This window comes from Fusarium keratoplasticum, chromosome 7 (assembly GCF_025433545.1).
Source record: "Fusarium keratoplasticum isolate Fu6.1 chromosome 7, whole genome shotgun sequence".
Classification (NCBI taxonomy): domain Eukaryota; kingdom Fungi; phylum Ascomycota; class Sordariomycetes; order Hypocreales; family Nectriaceae; genus Fusarium; species Fusarium keratoplasticum.
Genome location: NC_070535.1, coordinates 337183 through 355730, shown reverse-complemented (window position 1 = coordinate 355730; position 18548 = coordinate 337183). Strand labels below are relative to the sequence as shown.

The 18548-nt window shown below is 51.4% G+C and overlaps 5 protein-coding genes across 5 annotated transcripts; 4 read left to right on the top strand and 1 right to left on the bottom strand.

The window, feature by feature from the left end:
• Window positions 1-188: 188 nt before the first annotated feature.
• On the top strand, window positions 189-1067 carry NCS57_00924600 (NAD(P)-bd-dom domain-containing protein; the record flags this gene model as incomplete). Its single annotated transcript, XM_053059027.1, has 1 exon — window positions 189-1067. The coding sequence occupies one exon, from the start codon at window positions 189-191 to the stop codon at window positions 1065-1067; it is 879 nt and encodes a 292-aa protein (XP_052911098.1).
• Window positions 1068-1705: 638 nt separating this feature from the next.
• NCS57_00924500 (Acetylornithine transaminase) lies at window positions 1706-3106 on the top strand (the record flags this gene model as incomplete). Its single annotated transcript, XM_053059026.1, has 3 exons — window positions 1706-1708; window positions 1757-1969; window positions 2024-3106. The coding sequence occupies 3 exons, from the start codon at window positions 1706-1708 to the stop codon at window positions 3104-3106; spliced, it is 1299 nt and encodes a 432-aa protein (XP_052911097.1).
• Window positions 3107-8947: 5841 nt separating this feature from the next.
• NCS57_00924400 (uncharacterized protein) lies at window positions 8948-10201 on the top strand (the record flags this gene model as incomplete). The annotated part of the gene is made up of 2 exons (XM_053059025.1): window positions 8948-9526; window positions 9578-10201. The coding sequence occupies 2 exons, from the start codon at window positions 8948-8950 to the stop codon at window positions 10199-10201; spliced, it is 1203 nt and encodes a 400-aa protein (XP_052911096.1).
• A 3997-nt stretch (window positions 10202-14198) lies between these two features.
• Window positions 14199-16204, top strand: NCS57_00924300 (HET domain-containing protein; the record flags this gene model as incomplete). The annotated part of the gene is made up of 2 exons (XM_053059024.1): window positions 14199-14544; window positions 14595-16204. The coding sequence occupies 2 exons, from the start codon at window positions 14199-14201 to the stop codon at window positions 16202-16204; spliced, it is 1956 nt and encodes a 651-aa protein (XP_052911095.1).
• A 38-nt stretch (window positions 16205-16242) lies between these two features.
• Window positions 16243-18392, bottom strand: NCS57_00924200 (HET domain-containing protein; the record flags this gene model as incomplete). Its single annotated transcript, XM_053059023.1, has 2 exons — window positions 16243-17668; window positions 17734-18392. The coding sequence occupies 2 exons, from the start codon at window positions 18390-18392 to the stop codon at window positions 16243-16245; spliced, it is 2085 nt and encodes a 694-aa protein (XP_052911094.1).
• Between the last annotated feature and the right edge of the window lie 156 nt (window positions 18393-18548).

The window sequence follows — 18548 nt, the reverse complement described above, 5'->3', positions numbered from 1 at the left end:
GGTTTATTGGTATGCGTCACTACCAACTCCGAACGTTGCAATTAATAATAACTTCTTTATCCTTTCCCTGGTTTCTTATGCATTATTTAAAATCACATCTGTTCGTCTCATAACCCTTTTGCTAGGAAAGATGATCAATATCATTCACTCTCCTGGACATATTGCTTATCCCAACTCAAAAACTCGACATGTATGCAATCCTCGGAGCGGCTGGCAAAGTCGGCTTCGCAACATCATCAGCATTGCGCAAGGCTGGTGTGCCTGTTAGAGCGATTCTTCGCGATGTGTCAAAGGCGGCGCCACTGCGTGAACTCGGCTGCGAGATTGCTGTGGCCGACCTGCAGGATTCTCTAGCCCTCGCAAAGGCAATCGGCGATGCAGACATCGTCCAAATCATCCTTCCCCCATCTCCACAAGCCGAGGACACAGCCGAGGAAATGCGAAGAGCGATCGAGAGTCTGGCTGCCGCGCTCGAAGAGGCCCGCCCAAAGCGCGTGCTGGCGATTTCTGACTACGGGGCTCACATCGTTCATGATATCGGGATGCCTACCATGTGCCGTAACTTCGAGGAGCGACTTCGCCAACTTGACTGTCAGAAGGTATTTCTGCGGTCGGCTGAGCATATGCAAGGATGGGGACACGCTATTCCAGCGGCGATAGAGTCTGGCACTCTATTGAGCTTTCACGACCCGGTCGATATGCTGTTTCCCACGATCTCAGCACCTGATCTAGGCTTGATAGCCGCTGATATCTTGTTGCAACCCCCTAGCGACAAGGACGTGGAGGTTGTGCATGCTGAGGGCCCATGCCGGTACAGCGCCAAAGATGTGGCGATGGCATTGGGCAAGCTGTTGGGTCGGACATTTAAGGTGGAGGCTGTGCCTCGTTCACAATGGAAGGACGCTTTTGAGAGAGTCATGAGTGTGACTCTTGCTGAACTCTCGATCAAGGCCAATGATGCCCAAAATGAGGGTGGCCTTGTCGACGTCGAGCCTAATTCTGACACCGTTCGGTATGGCACTACAGAGTTGATCGACGCACTCCGGCCATTGCTTGCATCTCAGTAGGACGACATAGATATCTAGTATCCCAATGTATGGGGATTTTTATTATCCTTCTCAAACATGACGGTGCTCTAACTGTATTCTTTATCATTGTGGCCAAGCCGTCTTGTGGAGACATCATTGATGACCAGAACAAGTGGCACTACAGCTACAAGCCATCTGTCTCAATGAATGCCTGTTCACTTTGGAACACATTGCATCTTCATGACTGCCCCAGCTGGTTATCTACCCAGACAATTGATCCCATATCGCTGAGTTCCATCTGACCAACTCGCCATTCCTATCATCAATTCTCGGAGCCGGCCAGGAACCGACCGGCACCGAATATCTACAACTTCCCCGCTTTGATGACGCAGGATTACTGGCCGGCAGATGTTGAACCAACTATCCTAGGTCTAGCGTCCCCCAACCCCATCAATCTGATGAGTCCCGTGATACCTCGTTGTTGATCAGGAACACCTTGGCGGCTTGAATTGTGGAGAAGTTTGAACGGTGTTTGTTACGCTTTGTGTCGGTTCCCAGTCTCGCATCGGTTCCGGCGCCGCCAGTGGTGACGGTACAAAAGGCTTCAAGAGACAGTCTTTCTCACAAACCTTGTGCTTATTCCTTACAACCCAATAATACCGTCATTCTATTCCAAAATGGTAGGACCCGAGTGTATATCAACCTTGTCTTTACTCACCTTCACCTAGGCAACTCTCCCAGGCGATGCTCAGGCCCAGAAACCTGATTCGGGGTCAGGTATACTTCCTACATACCCCCGCCCGAGCTTGATGCTCACAAAGGGCGAGGGGTCATATGTCACCGCTTCCAACAACAAAAAGTATCTGGACTTTACCTCTGGCATCGCTGTCGTGTCGTTGGGTCACTCTGATCCCGAAATCACCAAGATCATCACCGACCAGGCAAGTCGCTCCGCCCCGTGAGGGCTTCAGTACTAACCGGGTCTCTGACTTCAGGCCGGCAAGCTCATGCATGCCTCGATGCTGTTTGAGAACGAATGGGCAGATGTATTGGCTAGGAACCTCGTTTCCAAGACGAAAGCTTCCGGTACCATGTCAGATGCGCACCAAGTGTTTTTGGCAAGTTCAGGAACAGAAGCCAACGAAGCAGCCTTGAAGTTTGCCCGCAATTTTGCCAAGAAGATCGATCCTTCTGGCAACAAATTCGAGGTCGTGGCCTTTGCCAATGCCTTCCACGGTCGCTCGTTTGGATCCTTGTCGGCCACCTACAACCCCAAGTATCGCGAGCCGTTTGCGCCTCTGGTCCCTGGCTTCAAGCACGGCACCTTCAACTCGGTTGAGGGACTCGACTCTCTCATCACTGACAAGACTTGTGCTGTCATCGTTGAGCCATTGCAGGGAGAGGGAGGCATCTACCCCGCAAAGGCAGAGTTCATGACTGCTCTGCGGAAACGTTGCGACGAGACCAAGGCCCTGTTGATTGCCGACGAGGTGCAGAGCGGGATCGGCCGGACGGGGTCCCTCTGGGCCCATGCCCATCCTTCTTTGAGAGACCCCAAGACCAACAAGGTCTTTGCGGAGCCAGATATCCTCACCACTGCCAAGGCATTGGGCAACGGTTTCCCAGTTGGTGCTACTATTGTGACACGACGGGTCGCAGAAACCATTGGTCTTGGAATCCACGGCACTACTTACGGAGGAAACCCACTCGCATGCCGAATCGCGAACAACGTTCTCGACCGCGTGTCGAAGGATGACTTCCTCAAGCAGGTCCAGGTCAAGTCTGATCATCTCGTCAAGGGACTAAAGGATCTGCAGGCCAAGATGCCAGGGGTTATCAAGGATGTCCGAGGTCATGGCCTGATGCTCGGCATCGAGTTGCAGCCAGAGTTTAGCGGAAAGATACCCGAAGTGATCCAAAATGCTCGAGATCGCGGTCTTTTGGTCATCGTTGCTGGACCTTGTATTCGCATGGTTCCTCCGTTGACGATTGAGGCGAAGGATCTGGATCTGGGTTTGGACATTTTCAAGGCGGCTCTTCAGACCGTATGCGTGCATAAGAATGGGGGAAAGCTATGAGATGCCGGTGGGGTGTGAAAGCCCTACACTGCAAAACAAAATAGAGGTCATGGCAAAAAGCTTCTTGTCTAAATGTGATTGTTGGGTGTTGCTAGACAGATGACACCCTCTAGGGTCACTTTGTACCCAGACAGCAAGCTCTACTCGACAAAATCTACGCAGAACAAACGGACACCCGGTACTGTTAGTCTGCGTTATTTCCCTCCCATCTTTGGAGGGGAGATCCACCTGATGCTCAGTCCAAGTGAAGCATTTCGGTTCTCGTTCTCCTCCCATTGTTTCAAGATGCAGAAACTGTCACGATGGCGCTTGGTATGTAGTTATAAAACATTATTATATGTTTAGACTATTTAAATACATTAAATTCAACTCTAATGCGTGGCACTGGATGTGGGCTGGCTCCAAACCACTGGAGTGTAGAGATCCGTGACCGTGACCGTTCCATACTTCTCCTCCGACTCTTCCACGGCCTCCTGGTATAGATCTGGGAAGGAGGGCTCATCCGGCTTCAGCATTTGAGCTGCCATGGCCATCTTGGTGTCGCCCTTGGAGAGCTTCTTATCCGTGATCTCCCAGGTTGGGTGAGTGTCACACTCCAGCTTGGGTCCTCCGGCTGAGACGATGGCTCGCTCCACGCATCCTGCCTTGATGGTGAATGGCAGGTTAAAGGCCACGCTGGTGCCCCATTTCTCTGTCTCGCCGTACCAGTGCCAGCCCGTCATTGCACCGCAGCCGCCCTCTTCGTCTTTGAGCTTCGCTCCTTCGTCGTCGCTCCAGCCATCGATTCTCGTAATTTCGACGTACCAGAAGAGACCTGCAGCGTAGACATCACAGTAAGCCGTTGGTGTTGGTTCAGGCTCAGCCGTCACAGTCACTGTTTTTGGAGGAGTTGTGGATGTGGATGTCGTGGATGTTGTTGTCGGGGTTGGCGTCTCGGTGGTTGTGGGGATCAGGCGGCATACGCAGGTGCCAAAGGCGCTGTCGGGGTTGAAAGGCCAGTGGAAGCAAGTAGGCTCTTTGCCCTCTTCGCAGTCCATCTCACACTCGTTGTTGCTCAAGCATCCCTTGCCCTCACCAGTGTTTGTGGGCTCAGGAGCGCTGCTGGTTGTCGAGGAGGGATCATCACCCTCACATTGGCAGATCTTGAAGCCAGGGAGGAGAACCACGGTGGCACAAGTGGCGGTTTTCCCCTCATCACAGTTCCAGTCCTTACACTCGTCATCATTATCGCATCTGGTGAGGGGCTGTCCAGTCGAGGTAGGGTCAGACTCTGTCTCGGACCTGGAAACAACAGTCGACAGAGTAGTGGCACTCTCCGTAGTAGTCGACGCGACCTTGCAGGACGGTCCCTCCTCAACTTCATCACGCTTCTTGGGAATGTTGCCAATGTCCCAGTCCCATGCGACGTTGATGGTGGTAGTGCCCTGCCCTGCTGCCCGTGCAACCAAAGTTGTATAGCGTGAGTTCAAGTTGAGCCACTTCTGCTTCCAGATCCCTTGCTGAGTCGCCTTCTGTTGCGCGTTCCATTGGGTATTACCATTGATCTTGTTCTGCATGGCCGTCTTGCAATCGTTGAGATCCTGCTGAATTCTACCTGGCATGGCAGCGAAGGCTTGTGCAATCGCCTGGTTGATGGAATGGGTCTCGGTGCCGGTGAATCGGTTCTCCATGAAGGTCTTGTATCGTTCTGCAAACGACCACTTGTTGTCGACGACTGCAGGATCCTGAAGACAATCCCGGGCATTCTTGTCCATATCCAGGCTTTATAGTAACACTGTTAGCTTTTGTTGAGATGCTCCAATGTCGGAATACTTACAGCGCCTTGTAGACACGCAGATTCTGCCGGATCATGGCATCGTGAGAATGAGGTTGGTTGGCCAGCTGGACCCCAACGAAAAGTTTGTCGATGATCTCGATTTGTTTGTTGACTTCCCCCTCCATTTGCGCCAGACTGAGTGTCTGCCAGTTGATCACCTTGTTCACACACTCTCGTACCTTCTTTCGAATGTTCTGTGGTGTGGTGGCGAATCCCTGTGAGGCAGTGTTAGCAAAGTCTCACTCTCGTACCGTCAAATTGACTTGCCTTGGCTTCATTCGTCCATGCATCCACACCGATGAAGTCGTCGAGGAAGTGGGCATCAAGGGGTTGGATCTGCTGGTGCTCCTGGCCGCCAGGGTTCTTCTTGGCTCCGGGATAGGTGTTAAAGACGTCTTTGACGAACTCCATGCCTTGCGCGTTGTTTGGCTGGGATCCGAAGGGCGATGACATGGCACTGCCATAGTAGATCAAGTCGTCGCAGCTAATCTGTTGGGCGGGCTGGCTGGGCTTGGTGCCACGGATGCTCTGACCTCGCCCATTGCTGGGGGTGATGGACCACCAAAAGTCCTTTAGGAAGCTCTTCTCGAAGATATGATCAATCGACGGCGCCTTCTCCTTGTAATTGGCGGCATCTGGGGCGGGGAGCGGCTTTCCACCAAAGTACTGGTTGGACGGTTTAGGTCCATTGACAGTCAGATAGCAACCGCGATTGTCTTTTCTTCGCTCCCAGAAGTACCATCTATCGATGAGTCTCAGGGGTGAGCTGCCTGACTTCTTGATAGCCTGTTCGTACAGGAAGACGTCGTTGCCTTCAGGGTACTGGGGGAACGTGATGGGGACACTTGCCGGGATGTAACAGTTGCCCAACTTGTTGTCCTTATTGATTTGGTTGGCCTCGGGAGATGACCATCTCTTCTCAACGAACGGATTCTCATCTGCTACATCCCTGCCTAGGCTTCCGTCCATGGTGTATAGAAGTTCGTCAGAGCATTCTGCACATTCTTCACCTCCACCAGTGGCACTGCAGCCTTCAGCCTCAGTTGTGGTCGAGGTGACACCAGTCACACTGCAGCCAGTGTGAGTCTTGGTGCAGGTTGTGGTACAATCTGGCGTAATTTCGGCATCAACGGGTCCTGTGTATGTGGTGCAAGCAACGAGACAATCACTGGCGGTGGATGTTTCGCTGCAAGCGGTGGATGATTTGTCGTCGTCATCATCATCGTCGTCATCTTTCTCGGACTTTGGTGGGTCATTGCACTTAGTGATGAATGTCTGGATGCAAGGGAATGAGAAGCCGGGGAAGCCTGGGAACTTGAACCAGACGCCAGTGACAGGAGGGAAGCCAAAGAGGATAAGGCCAGAGCCATCGTCGTCACACTCCTTGGAGCCGACGATGACGGGAACAACAGTCTGCTCGGTGGAGCCCTCTGAGGTAGTGGTGATCCAGGTGTTGGTGGTCCACTCAGGGTGGCCAGAGGCACAGGTAGGCGACCAGTTCTCAGGAGGGACTGTGACAGTGGAGGCGTAACTTTCGCTTTGACCCGACGTGGTTGTAGTGGGAGGGAGAGTTGTCGGGACACCAGCTGAAGTAGTGGAAGGCGGGACATCGCTTGTCACGCTTGCACTTCCAGAAGTTGCCGTTTTAGTGGCTCCGGGCTGAGTAGGTTCAGCTTCAGTGCCAGAGGAGGCCGTCTCGGTTCCAGCAGGACCAGTCTCAGTAGAAGGCCCCGTCTCAGAGGTGACACCCTCAGTAATGCCGGGCTGAGTAGGGTTGCTCTCAGTAGCAGAAGAGCCGGTCTCAGTACCAGATGGCTCAGTCTCAGTGGCTCCCGTCTCGGTGTTCGAGGGCTGATTAGGGCCAGTCTCGGTGCCAGAAGAAGCCGTATCGGTGTTGCCAGGCTGAGTTGGAGCGGTCTCAGTTCCAGAAGAAGCTGACTCAGTGGCTTCCGTCTCTGTTGTACCAGGTTGAGTAACACCGCCTTCAGTTCCGGCAGAGCTGGTCTCAGCACCAGAAGGACCAGTTTCGGTAGCAGATCCCGTCTCAATGCCTGTAGGCTCAGTGAGACTGCCTTCCGTGCTAGAAGAAGCAGTCTCGGTATCGACAGGCTGGGTAGGGCCAGTCTCAGTACCTGAAGAGCCAGTTTCCGTGCCAGTTGAGTCGCTCTGAGTGCCGATAGAGTCTGTTTCGGTGCCAGTAGGGGCCGAAGGACCAGTCTCAGTACCACTGGGTTGGGTAGGGTTGCTCTCAGTGACAGAAATGCCGGTCTCGGTGTTGGAAGCGCCGGTATCAGTGGTGACTCCCGTCTCGGTGTTGTCGGAGTGAGTAGGGCCAGTCTCAGTACCCGTAGAGTCGGTCTCGATTCCGACAGAGCCAGTTTCGGTGTTTGGCGAGCCTTTCTGCGTTCCAGCAGAGTTGGTTTCGGTGCCATCAACTGTCGAGGGCCCCGTCTCAGTGCCTTGTGTCCCAGGCTCCGTCTGAGTCCCAGCTGATCCAGTCTCGGTACCAGTTTGAGTACCGGCGGGGCCGGTCACTGTACCAGTTTCGGTACCAGAAGGACCAGTCTCAGTTCCAGTAAGAGTCGTCTCAGTGTTTCCAGGCTGCGTAGAGCCAGTCTCTGTTCCGGGAATGGTGGTCTCGGAAATGACTCCGGAAGGGATAGAGGCAGTACCAGTCTCCGTCTCAATGCTGCCAGACTGGCCAGAAGTGGCAGTTCCAGTCGGGTCAGGCACGGTGTTGGAGTCATCAGGTCCAGGGATAGTATTGGTGTTGGTGCTGGTATTGCTTGGCTGATCAGTCTCAGTGTCGGTATTGCCAGACTGACCAGGGATGGTGTTGGTGTTGCCGGGCTGGCCAGGAATAGTCCCGCTGACACTGCTGGTGACCCACGATGAAAGAGTGCCAGCAGAGGTGCCTTCTTGAGAGCCACTAGCAGACAAACTGTTCGTGGAACCAGATGCAGATTGGGAGTCGGTATCAGTCGAAGCTGACTGATAAGGAGTGGGTGAAGAGCCAGTTGTGTGTGGGTTAGACGGCCTACAAGGCCCGCCCAGGGCACCTGAGGCCCAGAGCAAAAGAAGAATTCTCATAACGAGAATAGGAGAGAAAAGAATGAATACAGTGGGATTAACGAATGTCTGAAGACCAAAGAAACGAATGTGAGGCGGGATAGCATGGAGAAGAGAGGTGCCAGGACATTCAGTCCTTATACATCCTCCTACGACCCTTGCAATTCATCTTGATCAAGTTCCCTTGCAGCAAAAAAATCTGGAGAATTTTCTTGAGCTCACTCATCCTGGAGAGCTGAAAATAGGATGCGGGCATTTCCTTGCACACAGATGAGCCCCGATCCGCAGCGCAGTTGTCGAGCAACGATCAGTGCCGCCTGTCGTGGCCGACAACTCGGGGCGCACAGAATGTTCCTGTCTAATCTAGCACATGATGATCCAATTCACATTATGGTTCCATTGCATGAGCAAGGCTCATGAGGTGAAATGGATGACAGGCCACCCTTGACATAACTACAATCATTGGTGGTCTGGAAGCGAGCACTGATGGAACGTCCAGGTCGCTGCAATCCATCGTTTGTTTCACACAAACCTAATGCACTAAGTGCCCCGTTAGCAAACAGTCCATGCATAGCAACTAAGGCACGCTCTAGCGGCTTTCTACGGGGCACAGGCTTCTACGCCTCTCACTGAGAGATTGAAGGGACTTCCATTTCATCGTCCAGTCCGAGTGGGCGTGCAAATGAAACGGCCCGCAAGGGCAGCATGCAATCTCATGTAAGGCACGGGGCAAGGCACAGCACGCACATTAACGTGTTTCAAAACCGCAGATACGAGCTTACCAACTCCTACGGGATGTTTCTTCCGAAAAAAACGTCGATCGGAACAACTACCGACCCACCCGCTTCGGCCCGCAAACGAGGCGAAGACAAGGCACTGACGAGGCGCAGGCAACAGGGCAGTGTTTGCTTCCTTCTTGTTAAACCTCCGCTTCTATCGTACACCACCATCGCAACATGGGCTGCGCGGACGAGTTCCCCCACTGCTCAATATGCGGCTACCAAATGCACGGCAGGCCTCGTTACGAGTCTGGTCCCATCGCTTGGGAGCCTTCACTATGGAAAAAGACCATTGTCGCACTCCTAGGTCCTCATGAGCAATACTGCAGACGACAACAAGATGATCCCCTCAGCAAGCAGGTAACAGAGCATGCTGCCAGCCCATGTGACGGCGCCATGGGACGTTTAAGGCTATATCACAACGGCCAGAAGATTCACCTGCAAAGGGAATTCCAGTCTGAAGATCTATTTCCTGATGGCCCGTCTGGCCTTCATTGGTGCCTAGGTGTACACGAGGCCTGTCTGACGATGGCCTCTTTGGTGATGAAGACATCGCCCACTTCGCAGCTGAAATCCCTTCGAGATCTTTGGGTCACTCTTGATCGACGATGCGAAGTAACAATAAGGGTTCGGACAGGCCCTAGCTTCTTTCATTGGCTTCCCCTCATTCCGCTCCCGAAGAGACCAGATGAAGCGCGCAGGAGCTGGGGCAGTTACTATATTCCTGACTACCATCCAGGATCCTATTACAACTGGGTGAGCAGAACAACCCCAGCTTTTCATTTGATTCATCTAACCCATCTCTAGTGGCTAGATGATCCCTTAGTTATTCCAGATCTCACCAGTCGTCTGCTATCAAACCTGCAGCTCGTTGAGCCTCACACAGCTCGTCCCTGCAGCCTGCAGGCGAGCCTGGATAACCTGCCCCAAGAGCTCCAGGATAGGATCATATCACTCCTACTGGAGGGAACTATTGGTCTGGACTGCACTCGTTTGCTACCGCAGTCATACTGGAAACAACTCTTTGTTCGAATCCCATTTCTCTGGGATCTCGACAAAAGTCTTGTGTCAGAGTTCCAAGACAAAGATGGCAAGGAGTGGGATTGGGAGAGGCTCTTCCGGCAGGTCATGGCGCGCGTTCAACCCCCTACCTGTCCCGAGGACAGCGACATCAGGGCATGGAACTACGGCGAGGTAGGGCTGGATGTACCTCCTGGCTTCACTAATCGGCGCCGCATTTGGCAGCTTCTTGAAGATATGGACCCTGATGAGGTGGAGAAGTATGGCCTGGAAGAGCGGGAAGATGGCACAACAGACGGGGTAGACGATATCTTATGGGAGACAACTTCGGATGTCGACACAGGGTTTGAGCAAGATTGGGGCCGGGTGTTGGACCCTTCCGAGATCCCTAGGTCAGATAATCCGTGGTAGTATCAAATACCAGTGGCGTCACCACCTCGCCACGATGGTCGTATGCGATTTATTCACCAGCTATCTTGAGCCATTCCATTTTAATGGTGGTAGGTATCTAGGCATGTTCAGTGCATAGCTACTAGCTGGTCTAGCTAAGATAGTTTCAGTGGCATAACTATGCTGTCGAGTCATCACCAGAAGAGGCCATCCTTGAATATGACTCCTCTTTTTTCCGCCGTGTTATTTCCTAGACTGTCGCCTACATCCATCTTCACATGAAGGATGAGTTAGACAGCAGCCCGACGCCGGTGCCCAACCCGAGATAGAAAAGTGTTTGTGGGACAGGCGGAGATTAAAGCATTGTGGAGAAGCCGGAGTGACGCTGGCAAGGTTGCATATCTCCACCAACGCAGTTCACTCTAATCCGTTTTCTTAATATAATTGAAACGGACTTGATAGCTTTTGTCCCTCATCGGGAACTTTTCTCAAGTTTGCGTCGCCAGATCTGGCCGGCAACTGATCCAGGTCAGGGATGTCCTGCTTGTTGGTCATACAGAGCCTTCCCGACTAGACGAAAAATGCATGGAGTATCTGTACCCGCCCTCCGTATAATCTCGGGTTTGGCCGTGATCATGGAGAAACTCTGATCATCAGTGCACGGCCTTGTGAGCGGTCTAGGCCTCCGGTTGGTTTGCACGACAATTTTGGCAGAATGCTGCGACTCTCGCGAGAGAGTTCATCTGTTCGGTCGCACGTTTGTTTCTGCCCTTTCGATACGAGCATAGCTCGAGGTCAGGAGTAGGCAAATGAGCCAGTTATCGATTTTCATGACTGTCACTCCGCTCAAGCCTCGGCTTTTAATCACCTGCCGGGTTACCCAGTTATGGCTTGGCTGTCTAGGAGAAATAATATTCGCACAGAGCAGGAGTTTTCGCTGCGAGAACCGACAAAGATCCTCAGAGTCGGCAAGTTAGGCTCGTCTCAAAGGAATATGCCTCACGGCTTGAATGTGGAGTGTGGGAGAAGATGAACTCCAAAAGGACTCCAGACCCGCCTCACAGCCACGAACAAGGATCACTACTGCAGCCCCATGAAACGACCATTCGGTGAACGGAGATCGGCTGCAATAAATGGGGTAGCTGAAAATCATTACCAGGATCTGCCTGGTTTGACGGTTGCAAATTCTTTGCTGGCCTGCATTCTTCGTCGGCGTTAATGGTCGGCATGTATCGCCAACGCCGGTTTCAACTTGGACAGGAAACAAATCCGATCTAGGTTAGCCAAGAACATATGCGAGTTTTTGACGATAACATGTGACAATGAATTTTATCTATCATCACAGTGAGACTGTGAAAATCAACGTGTATACCTAGTAGGTAGCTCGTAACATGAGTATCTCATTGTAAAGCTTCCAGATCAACAAACTCGGACTTTATTCGCCCACCAAGCTGGTTACCAAGACTCACATTGGTGGAATACGTCTTAAATATATGTTAGATATTTCGACACGATGTTCATATTCTTAAACTCTATGAGAAATAATTAGCGGCAAGGATAAGTCCTAGCATTGTTATTTCTTCCTCTCGGGTATGCAATAGACGTCGGTAATATATTGAAGAAACTTGAGAAGAAGAAGAAACCCCGATCACACAAGTGTTGTCATCACGAACAAGCGATTCCTTCCTGATACAGCATCTATCGTCAAATAGTCATAGCACTCCGGTTCTGCAAACACGAGCCCGTGGCTCTTTGAGAGACTCTACAAGGCTGACGATGCAGGAGAAACTGGTGGACACCAGAGATTTGCGTAATAGACGACATCCTCAGACCTTAAATTGGAAAAGCGATTGTTGTATCAGTAACCTTTCATTGAGACACCTCTTCTACGGAACCCAACTAGTATCGTCATAACCTATACGTATATCCAGGCGATAACAGCTATAGTTGCACCGAAGGTTACTGGCATTCGAGCGAGAACAGAGGTAGAAGCATCCTCTTCATCAGAGGTGGAAGTATCGTTGTCTTTCTTGGTGGAAGCAGTCTCTTCTTTCTTGGTGGAAGGATCATTTTCTTTCTCAGTGACCCTTTAGGCCGATGAAGGGTCACTTTCAGAATCTGAAGGAACGCTGGGCTCCGGATCAGGAGGATCGGTGCCACTTCCATCATCGCCCTTCGGCTTTTGATAAGGAGTGTATGGGGTTGCCGGGCTCGCGGGGTCTGAAGGAGGTTTGAGCCTCACAGCTGCAAATAACGATTTAAATCCCATCTGGGCCAGTTATGCTACGTACTGGAATGCGTGCGGGTTATTGTTGTGCTCTGGAGGCCGGAAATGGGTAATGGTGGAGCCAATGATGAGAGTGGCTGCAAGTATATGTGTGAATAGTGGCTCATCCAATGACTTTGCCTGCACAGCCTGGATAACCCAGTTTGCTCAACACCAGTAGCACCCCTAATTGTGATCCCTGCGCCTTCGGCTGCGAAGTGATGGTTCATGGTATGCTGCCTCGCGACAGGAAAACTACTGCCAGGGCCGCCGTATGTGATTTCGCAAACCACGCCAGCCGCCGGCCGCTTTGCTAAGCTCTTCTACCGCACCTTTGACCCCAGAATGACGAGGGCTACAAGTAAATCGAATTACCTACCTGACTATGGAGGACCTTGAGTGGAATTATCGGTGGGCGACTCGGGCAGGTGGGGCCGAGAAACGGGGAGCGGAAGGGGTTGCTGACGTGACTAGTCATGTGTTGCAATAACCTGAAGAACCTTAAGTTGACCGTGACGTTCTGTAGGTAGTACTGAGCTGGAAATTTTGCATAAGGGTTGAAATCGCTGAATATTGAATGGATTAGAACAATATGTCATCGTCTCTAAACGAGATTCCGCTTTCATTAGGATTGTATAAGCCACTTTCAAGGTCGAAGTGCGAGCATCGGCGAAACTTTCAAGTCCTGGACGCAGCCTCAGCCGGCGCAGGCGGCCCGGATCCCGGAAACCCAACCAACATTGGCGGGCAACGGATGCCAAGAGGAGTCTGTCGTTGTGCTTGAAGACTTAGCCATGGTACCTTGGCATGAGAGGAAGATCCATTGCTTAAGATGTGGTCTTATTCTATCACCGTGGTCCTCACTGCTTCAGTTCTTTCAGACACTACGGACAATGCAGTTAAATATGTCGTACGCCAGGAATCAGGCAGACCAGCAAGACAAAGAGAAGAAGTCGAAGGGTGTCAAGGGTATCCCGATCAAAATCACCTGTGGCTTGCGTTTCTTGGGAAGATAATAATACGGAAGAGAGCGTGAAATAGGGACTAGGAGCAGCACTCGCGTAGCTTTTCCACTGTGTTCAAGGTCTGTACTATCCAAAGCAGTTTCCAAGTTGGCCTTTACAACTACTGACTCGTAATAATAGCCCGTTCTTAACATAGCCTGTCCTGATTGCTCTTCTTTTGCCTTTCGTAATGCATTGCTGCTAGTTGCATCTCAATCTCAAGATTCTTTTATATCCTTTGGCCTCGTCTTCCTCTTACTAACTGGTAGACTTGTATTCTTGAGAACTACCGTATCGACTCAGTAAATTGACCTAAGCTGGTGGGGCCGCATACCCTGGTCAAGCCCTGATCGCGACTTATTGGTTGGCTCTTTGGCTAGCTAATGCGGCCACTAGGTCAGTTAGTGTAGCCACTGCCGCTGTATGTCCTGCCTTAACTGCTGGATAGCGAATTAAGAGGTCTGAAATCGAGGTTTGCAAGGGTATATAGTCTCACCGGCTTGGGTCAATTTGCTGAGTCGATACAGTACACACGCTCAACGGTCAGACAATTTCAACGAATGATCTGATCTGACACATGATTTACTAAGAATTACAGCCCAAAAATGCCAGGGCATTCATGATTGGGCTCTAATAGCCCCACATGAGCCAACGGGTACTGGCAGCCAAATCTTTTCAGCTTCCTCCCCCGCTTGCCGACTCAACCTCTTCACACCCAGTCAGATACTAGAACTACGAAGCACTCAACATGGATAGCGCTACACTTGACACGCGATGCAAGAAATGCCAGGAGCTATCCAAGGCAGTCAACCAAGAGCCATTCGACCGTGCATTCTCTCATTACAAGACCTTTAAGGAGTTGGAGGCCTCAGCTGCCGCTGGATGTCCGCTATGTCAGCTACTACGTCGCGTCCTATTGTTCAGCGCTCGGGACATTGAGGAACTCCACCTCGGCACTCAGGTCGAGGTGACACCCCTGGGTTCCAAAAGTCCAAGGCCTGAGAATTTGTGGGTTGTGATTGGGGACTCGGAGGATGGAAGTTTCGGGGGAGTAATCTACCCACCAAAGTACAACAGCATTGAGCCTATCCGGCGTAAGTTTGAATATCTACCTATTAGAGCAGATCATTGATTAAATGTATAGAGTTCAAGCCCCAAGATAGAGAAACAGACCTTGAACACCTTGTTCGAGAGCGCATCCAGCCTTGGGTCAAAACATGTTGCCGAGACCATGCCTTGTGCAATCTTCCGCATGGTCAAACCAGTCCCAGCACGCACATAGAAAAACCTCCGCTGCCCAATAGAGTCATTGACGTGGGGGTAAAAGGAGCTTCACCTCGACTCTATGTACCGAAACTCGAACAAGGATCAACTGTCTTCTCCGATTATCTCATCCTCAGCTATCGCTGGGGCAAAGGAAACCTCAATGCCCGCACAACAAGACACAACTTTGAGCAGAGACGAGCCAAGATAAACCTCGAAGAGCTCTCCCAGACCATTCTTGATGCCATTGACGTCACTCGAGCCATGGGTCAACGTTACCTCTTTGTCGACGCCATATGCATCATCCAGCACAACCAGGGAGAAGACGCCACCGACTGGCTCGCAGAAGCCCCATTAATGGGCAGATACTATCAGAACGCCCTGTGCACCATTGCCGCTGCTGGAGCGTACGATAGTGACGATGGCTTCCTCACTGAGAGACCAGGCGAGCTCTATCACGTCTCACCTGTACTACTCGCGCGATACAATGATTCGGACCAGCCGGGCCAAGAAATTTACGCCGACCCTTCCAACCCTCTCTGGCAGGCCAATGTTATGAATACTCCTCTGTATGATCGGGGCTGGACTCTCCAAGAGCGCTCCTTGTCAAACAGAATAATTCATTTCGGTCGTGATGCAGTCTTTTGGGAATGTGTCGAGTTACAGGCGTCCGAAGGTTTTCCCAAGGGCGTACCACAGAACAAGCCCGTTCCATCTGACAATCGTTCTCACCAACAACTTCTACGCTCCAAAGACACTTTGAGAGCGCAAGCGCTTGGAGAGTATTGGTTCCAGCTCGTAAGGGAGTACTCATCCATGGACTTTACCTACTTTGATGATAGGTTGGTCGCGATTCAAGGAGTCGCAGATAGGACTCGGCTGTTTTTCCCTGACACATACGTTTGCGGCCACTTTGTGTCTCAGTTTATTTTCAGCCTGGCCTGGCATGGAACTGGAAGCATCTGTACTGAGCTTGAGAGAAGCAAGATGGGGCCATCCTGGTCTTGGGCGTCTTCGAAGATGAGTAGGGTCGGTTTTGCACATCTTGACAACCCCAGATTCAAGGGAGAAGCCAAGCTATTGAGCGTGCAAGACTCTCTTCGTTCACCTCCAGGATCTCTTCAACCAAAAAGAGAAGTTGTGCTGAGCACCCTTGTTCGATCTCTGCAGGTATTGCTCATGCAGGACGATGGTGAGGGTCTGAATATAGCCTCCGGTGTCGCAGTGGACGTTCAAGGACGTGAAATTAGTACAAGAATCTTCTTTGATGATCCTGCCAGCATGCCAGAAGATCTAGAGCCGACGTTTGAGATCGCCCAGGTTGTATATGAGATTCCCCGCCCTAGTTATATCAGTCGCGGATGCTTAATCTTGTCACCAGCGACAGGAGAGGTGGGAAAGGAAGACGTCTTCGAGCGTATTGGGTGGCTGGAGCTTATGGAGCCCCTAGGACGGCCTACGTGGAAGAGAAAGAATATCACAATTGTCTAACTTGAGGTCGGACAGTCCAACTTGTCTGATAGATAATACTACCGGATCCTAAACCTCGTCACGTTGACTTGACTCCTCCTACTCTTGGCCCTTGTCGCCAACTGCCCAAGACAAACCTCATCATGATGCAGATACGTCTCACCAATCAAGATCCAGTCACGACCCCGCGGGCGAAGGACAATAGGAAAGGATCCTCCAAACAACACCACGATGCAATCTCTTGGTTTCAAGAACTTTGGCCCCAATCCCAGAATACCAGTCGCTGTCCTATAGACCTTCCTGTTGGCGCATAAACTAACAGCTTGGTACTGGTATCTCTCCATCGGGCTCACGTGAAACTCATCTATTGGCGGTGGCTCAAGATCGGGATAAGCAACACAGTCGACCTCTGGTCGTTCTCGAAGCCACCTGAGGATCGCCTGCGCTGCTAGCCTTCGGGACTGTTCCAAGCGGGACTGTCGAGTCTTGCCATGCCGACTTGACGAGTTCATTAGTTGAGAGCACGCTGACAGCATCCCTCCAGCGCACAAAGTTTGGAGAAAGGCAACATCAGTTGCCATTTTACTGAACTGGTATTGATCTACTTGCCCCGGCTCTCTTGGGAACAATGGGTGAGGGAACAGCTGGCTCCAAAGCGAGGTGGGGGAAAAGGTTCCGTCTGCATCTTGCGTGAATACGTCTGTTGCAGTGCATATTGTGTCGACCTGGAAGCCATTCAGTTGAAGAATGTCAGGTTCTTTGATTGGGTTACTGAATGGACTTGAGGGATGGAAGGGATTGTCGTGAGTCTCGGCGATGTACACTCGGAGTTTGGTGGGCACGCCTGCATCGGACAACTCCGGAATGAACTTGGAAACGATCCTGCATTGATCAAATCTCGGCACCCAACTGGGAAATCCCAGAACAGTTTCTGGGTCTTCGTGATGCTGGACATGTCCGAGGACGGTGAGAAGTCGTGGGGGTTTCCAGATGCAATAGCGGGTGAACTCTTGATAGACTTCTTGCAAGCTCTTGTTGTAGTTTGGGATCAATGCAGGGTGTCGAGTTGGCTCTAGCGCTGGAGAGATCGAATTGATTCGGCGTGAAATCCAGGAATAACCCTTGCGAGCAACATCAGCCAACCAGTTGCTTTCGGTGATGCTGTAGACCGGCTCCAAGCCCTCGTCTGTGATACCAAGAATGGCAAAGATGCGGTCTCTGGGATCTGTTGCTCCGAAGTCCCTGATGGAAGTCAACACAACCAACATGGTCCCGATAGAGCCCTCAGGATGTGAGTATTTGAGCTGTTCGTAGATAAGGGGCATTTCGTAAACTATTCGCCATAGTTGTAAAGGGGTCGGCTTAAGATCCAACCCTCGACGATCAAGAACAAAGGGGAGCAGCGACAAAAGGTCTTTCATGTCGATCTCCAGATCTGCCAACTTGACGATGCTATAGCTTGAAGCCACCACCTCCTGTATGCACCTAACGTTTAGAAGTATCAGCTGAGCAAGTTTCTCAGGAATCGTTATTATTTGGTGGGAGCATACCAGACTCGGGTAAAGTACTCACACCCAAACAACTTTGATAGAGCTTCGGCCCCTTCTTGGTTGCTCTTGTAAACATTGGATAATAGCGAGAATGCATCGGATCTTCTGCCCTGCTCTGTCTGGGCTGGATCTCCAGCTGGAGCCCCTTCTCCGCCACTTGGCAGGCCAAGATTCTCAATGAAATCAGCCTTCAAGCTGACCAGCTCTTTTGCAAAGGTGATGGCTGTCTCGGTCCAGTCCTGCTTTCCACCAAGCCAAACAATGACTCGAGAAGCGCGTTTGTAGACAAGTCGCATGTACTGAACCTGGCGGGCTCGTTCTGAAAGATCTGTTTGATCGATGCAGATAGCATCAACCCACAGCCTTCGACTCATACTGCTCAGCCGGAGATGTCTCAAAGCCTTGTCCAGATTCACAGTAATCTCGAGATAGCCATCATCGCAGAAGAGATGCTCAGGTGATTTTGCTTTACCCCAGACGTAGGATAGTGCCTCGAATGGAAAGGGAGGATGATTCAGGTCAATGATTTGCATTGTGCAGAATAGAGGAGCATCAATTTTGCCAGGAAACAAGGTTAAAATCCGAGTATAATAAGGCTTCTGGCCAAGCGCGGGAAGCGGCGGCAATGGTTGATGAACGTGTGTCGGTTGGGCCTCCATTTTGTACGAGGAAGAGAAATGGTAGTAGAGGGACTCAAAGAGCAAAGGAGAGTTTGGGAACACTGCAACTTGTTCTTTATGATCAAAGAGCAAGTGTCCGCTCCAAGGAGCGGGGGTGGCTGTCTTGGTGGCTTCATCGGAACCAGTCAGGTTGCA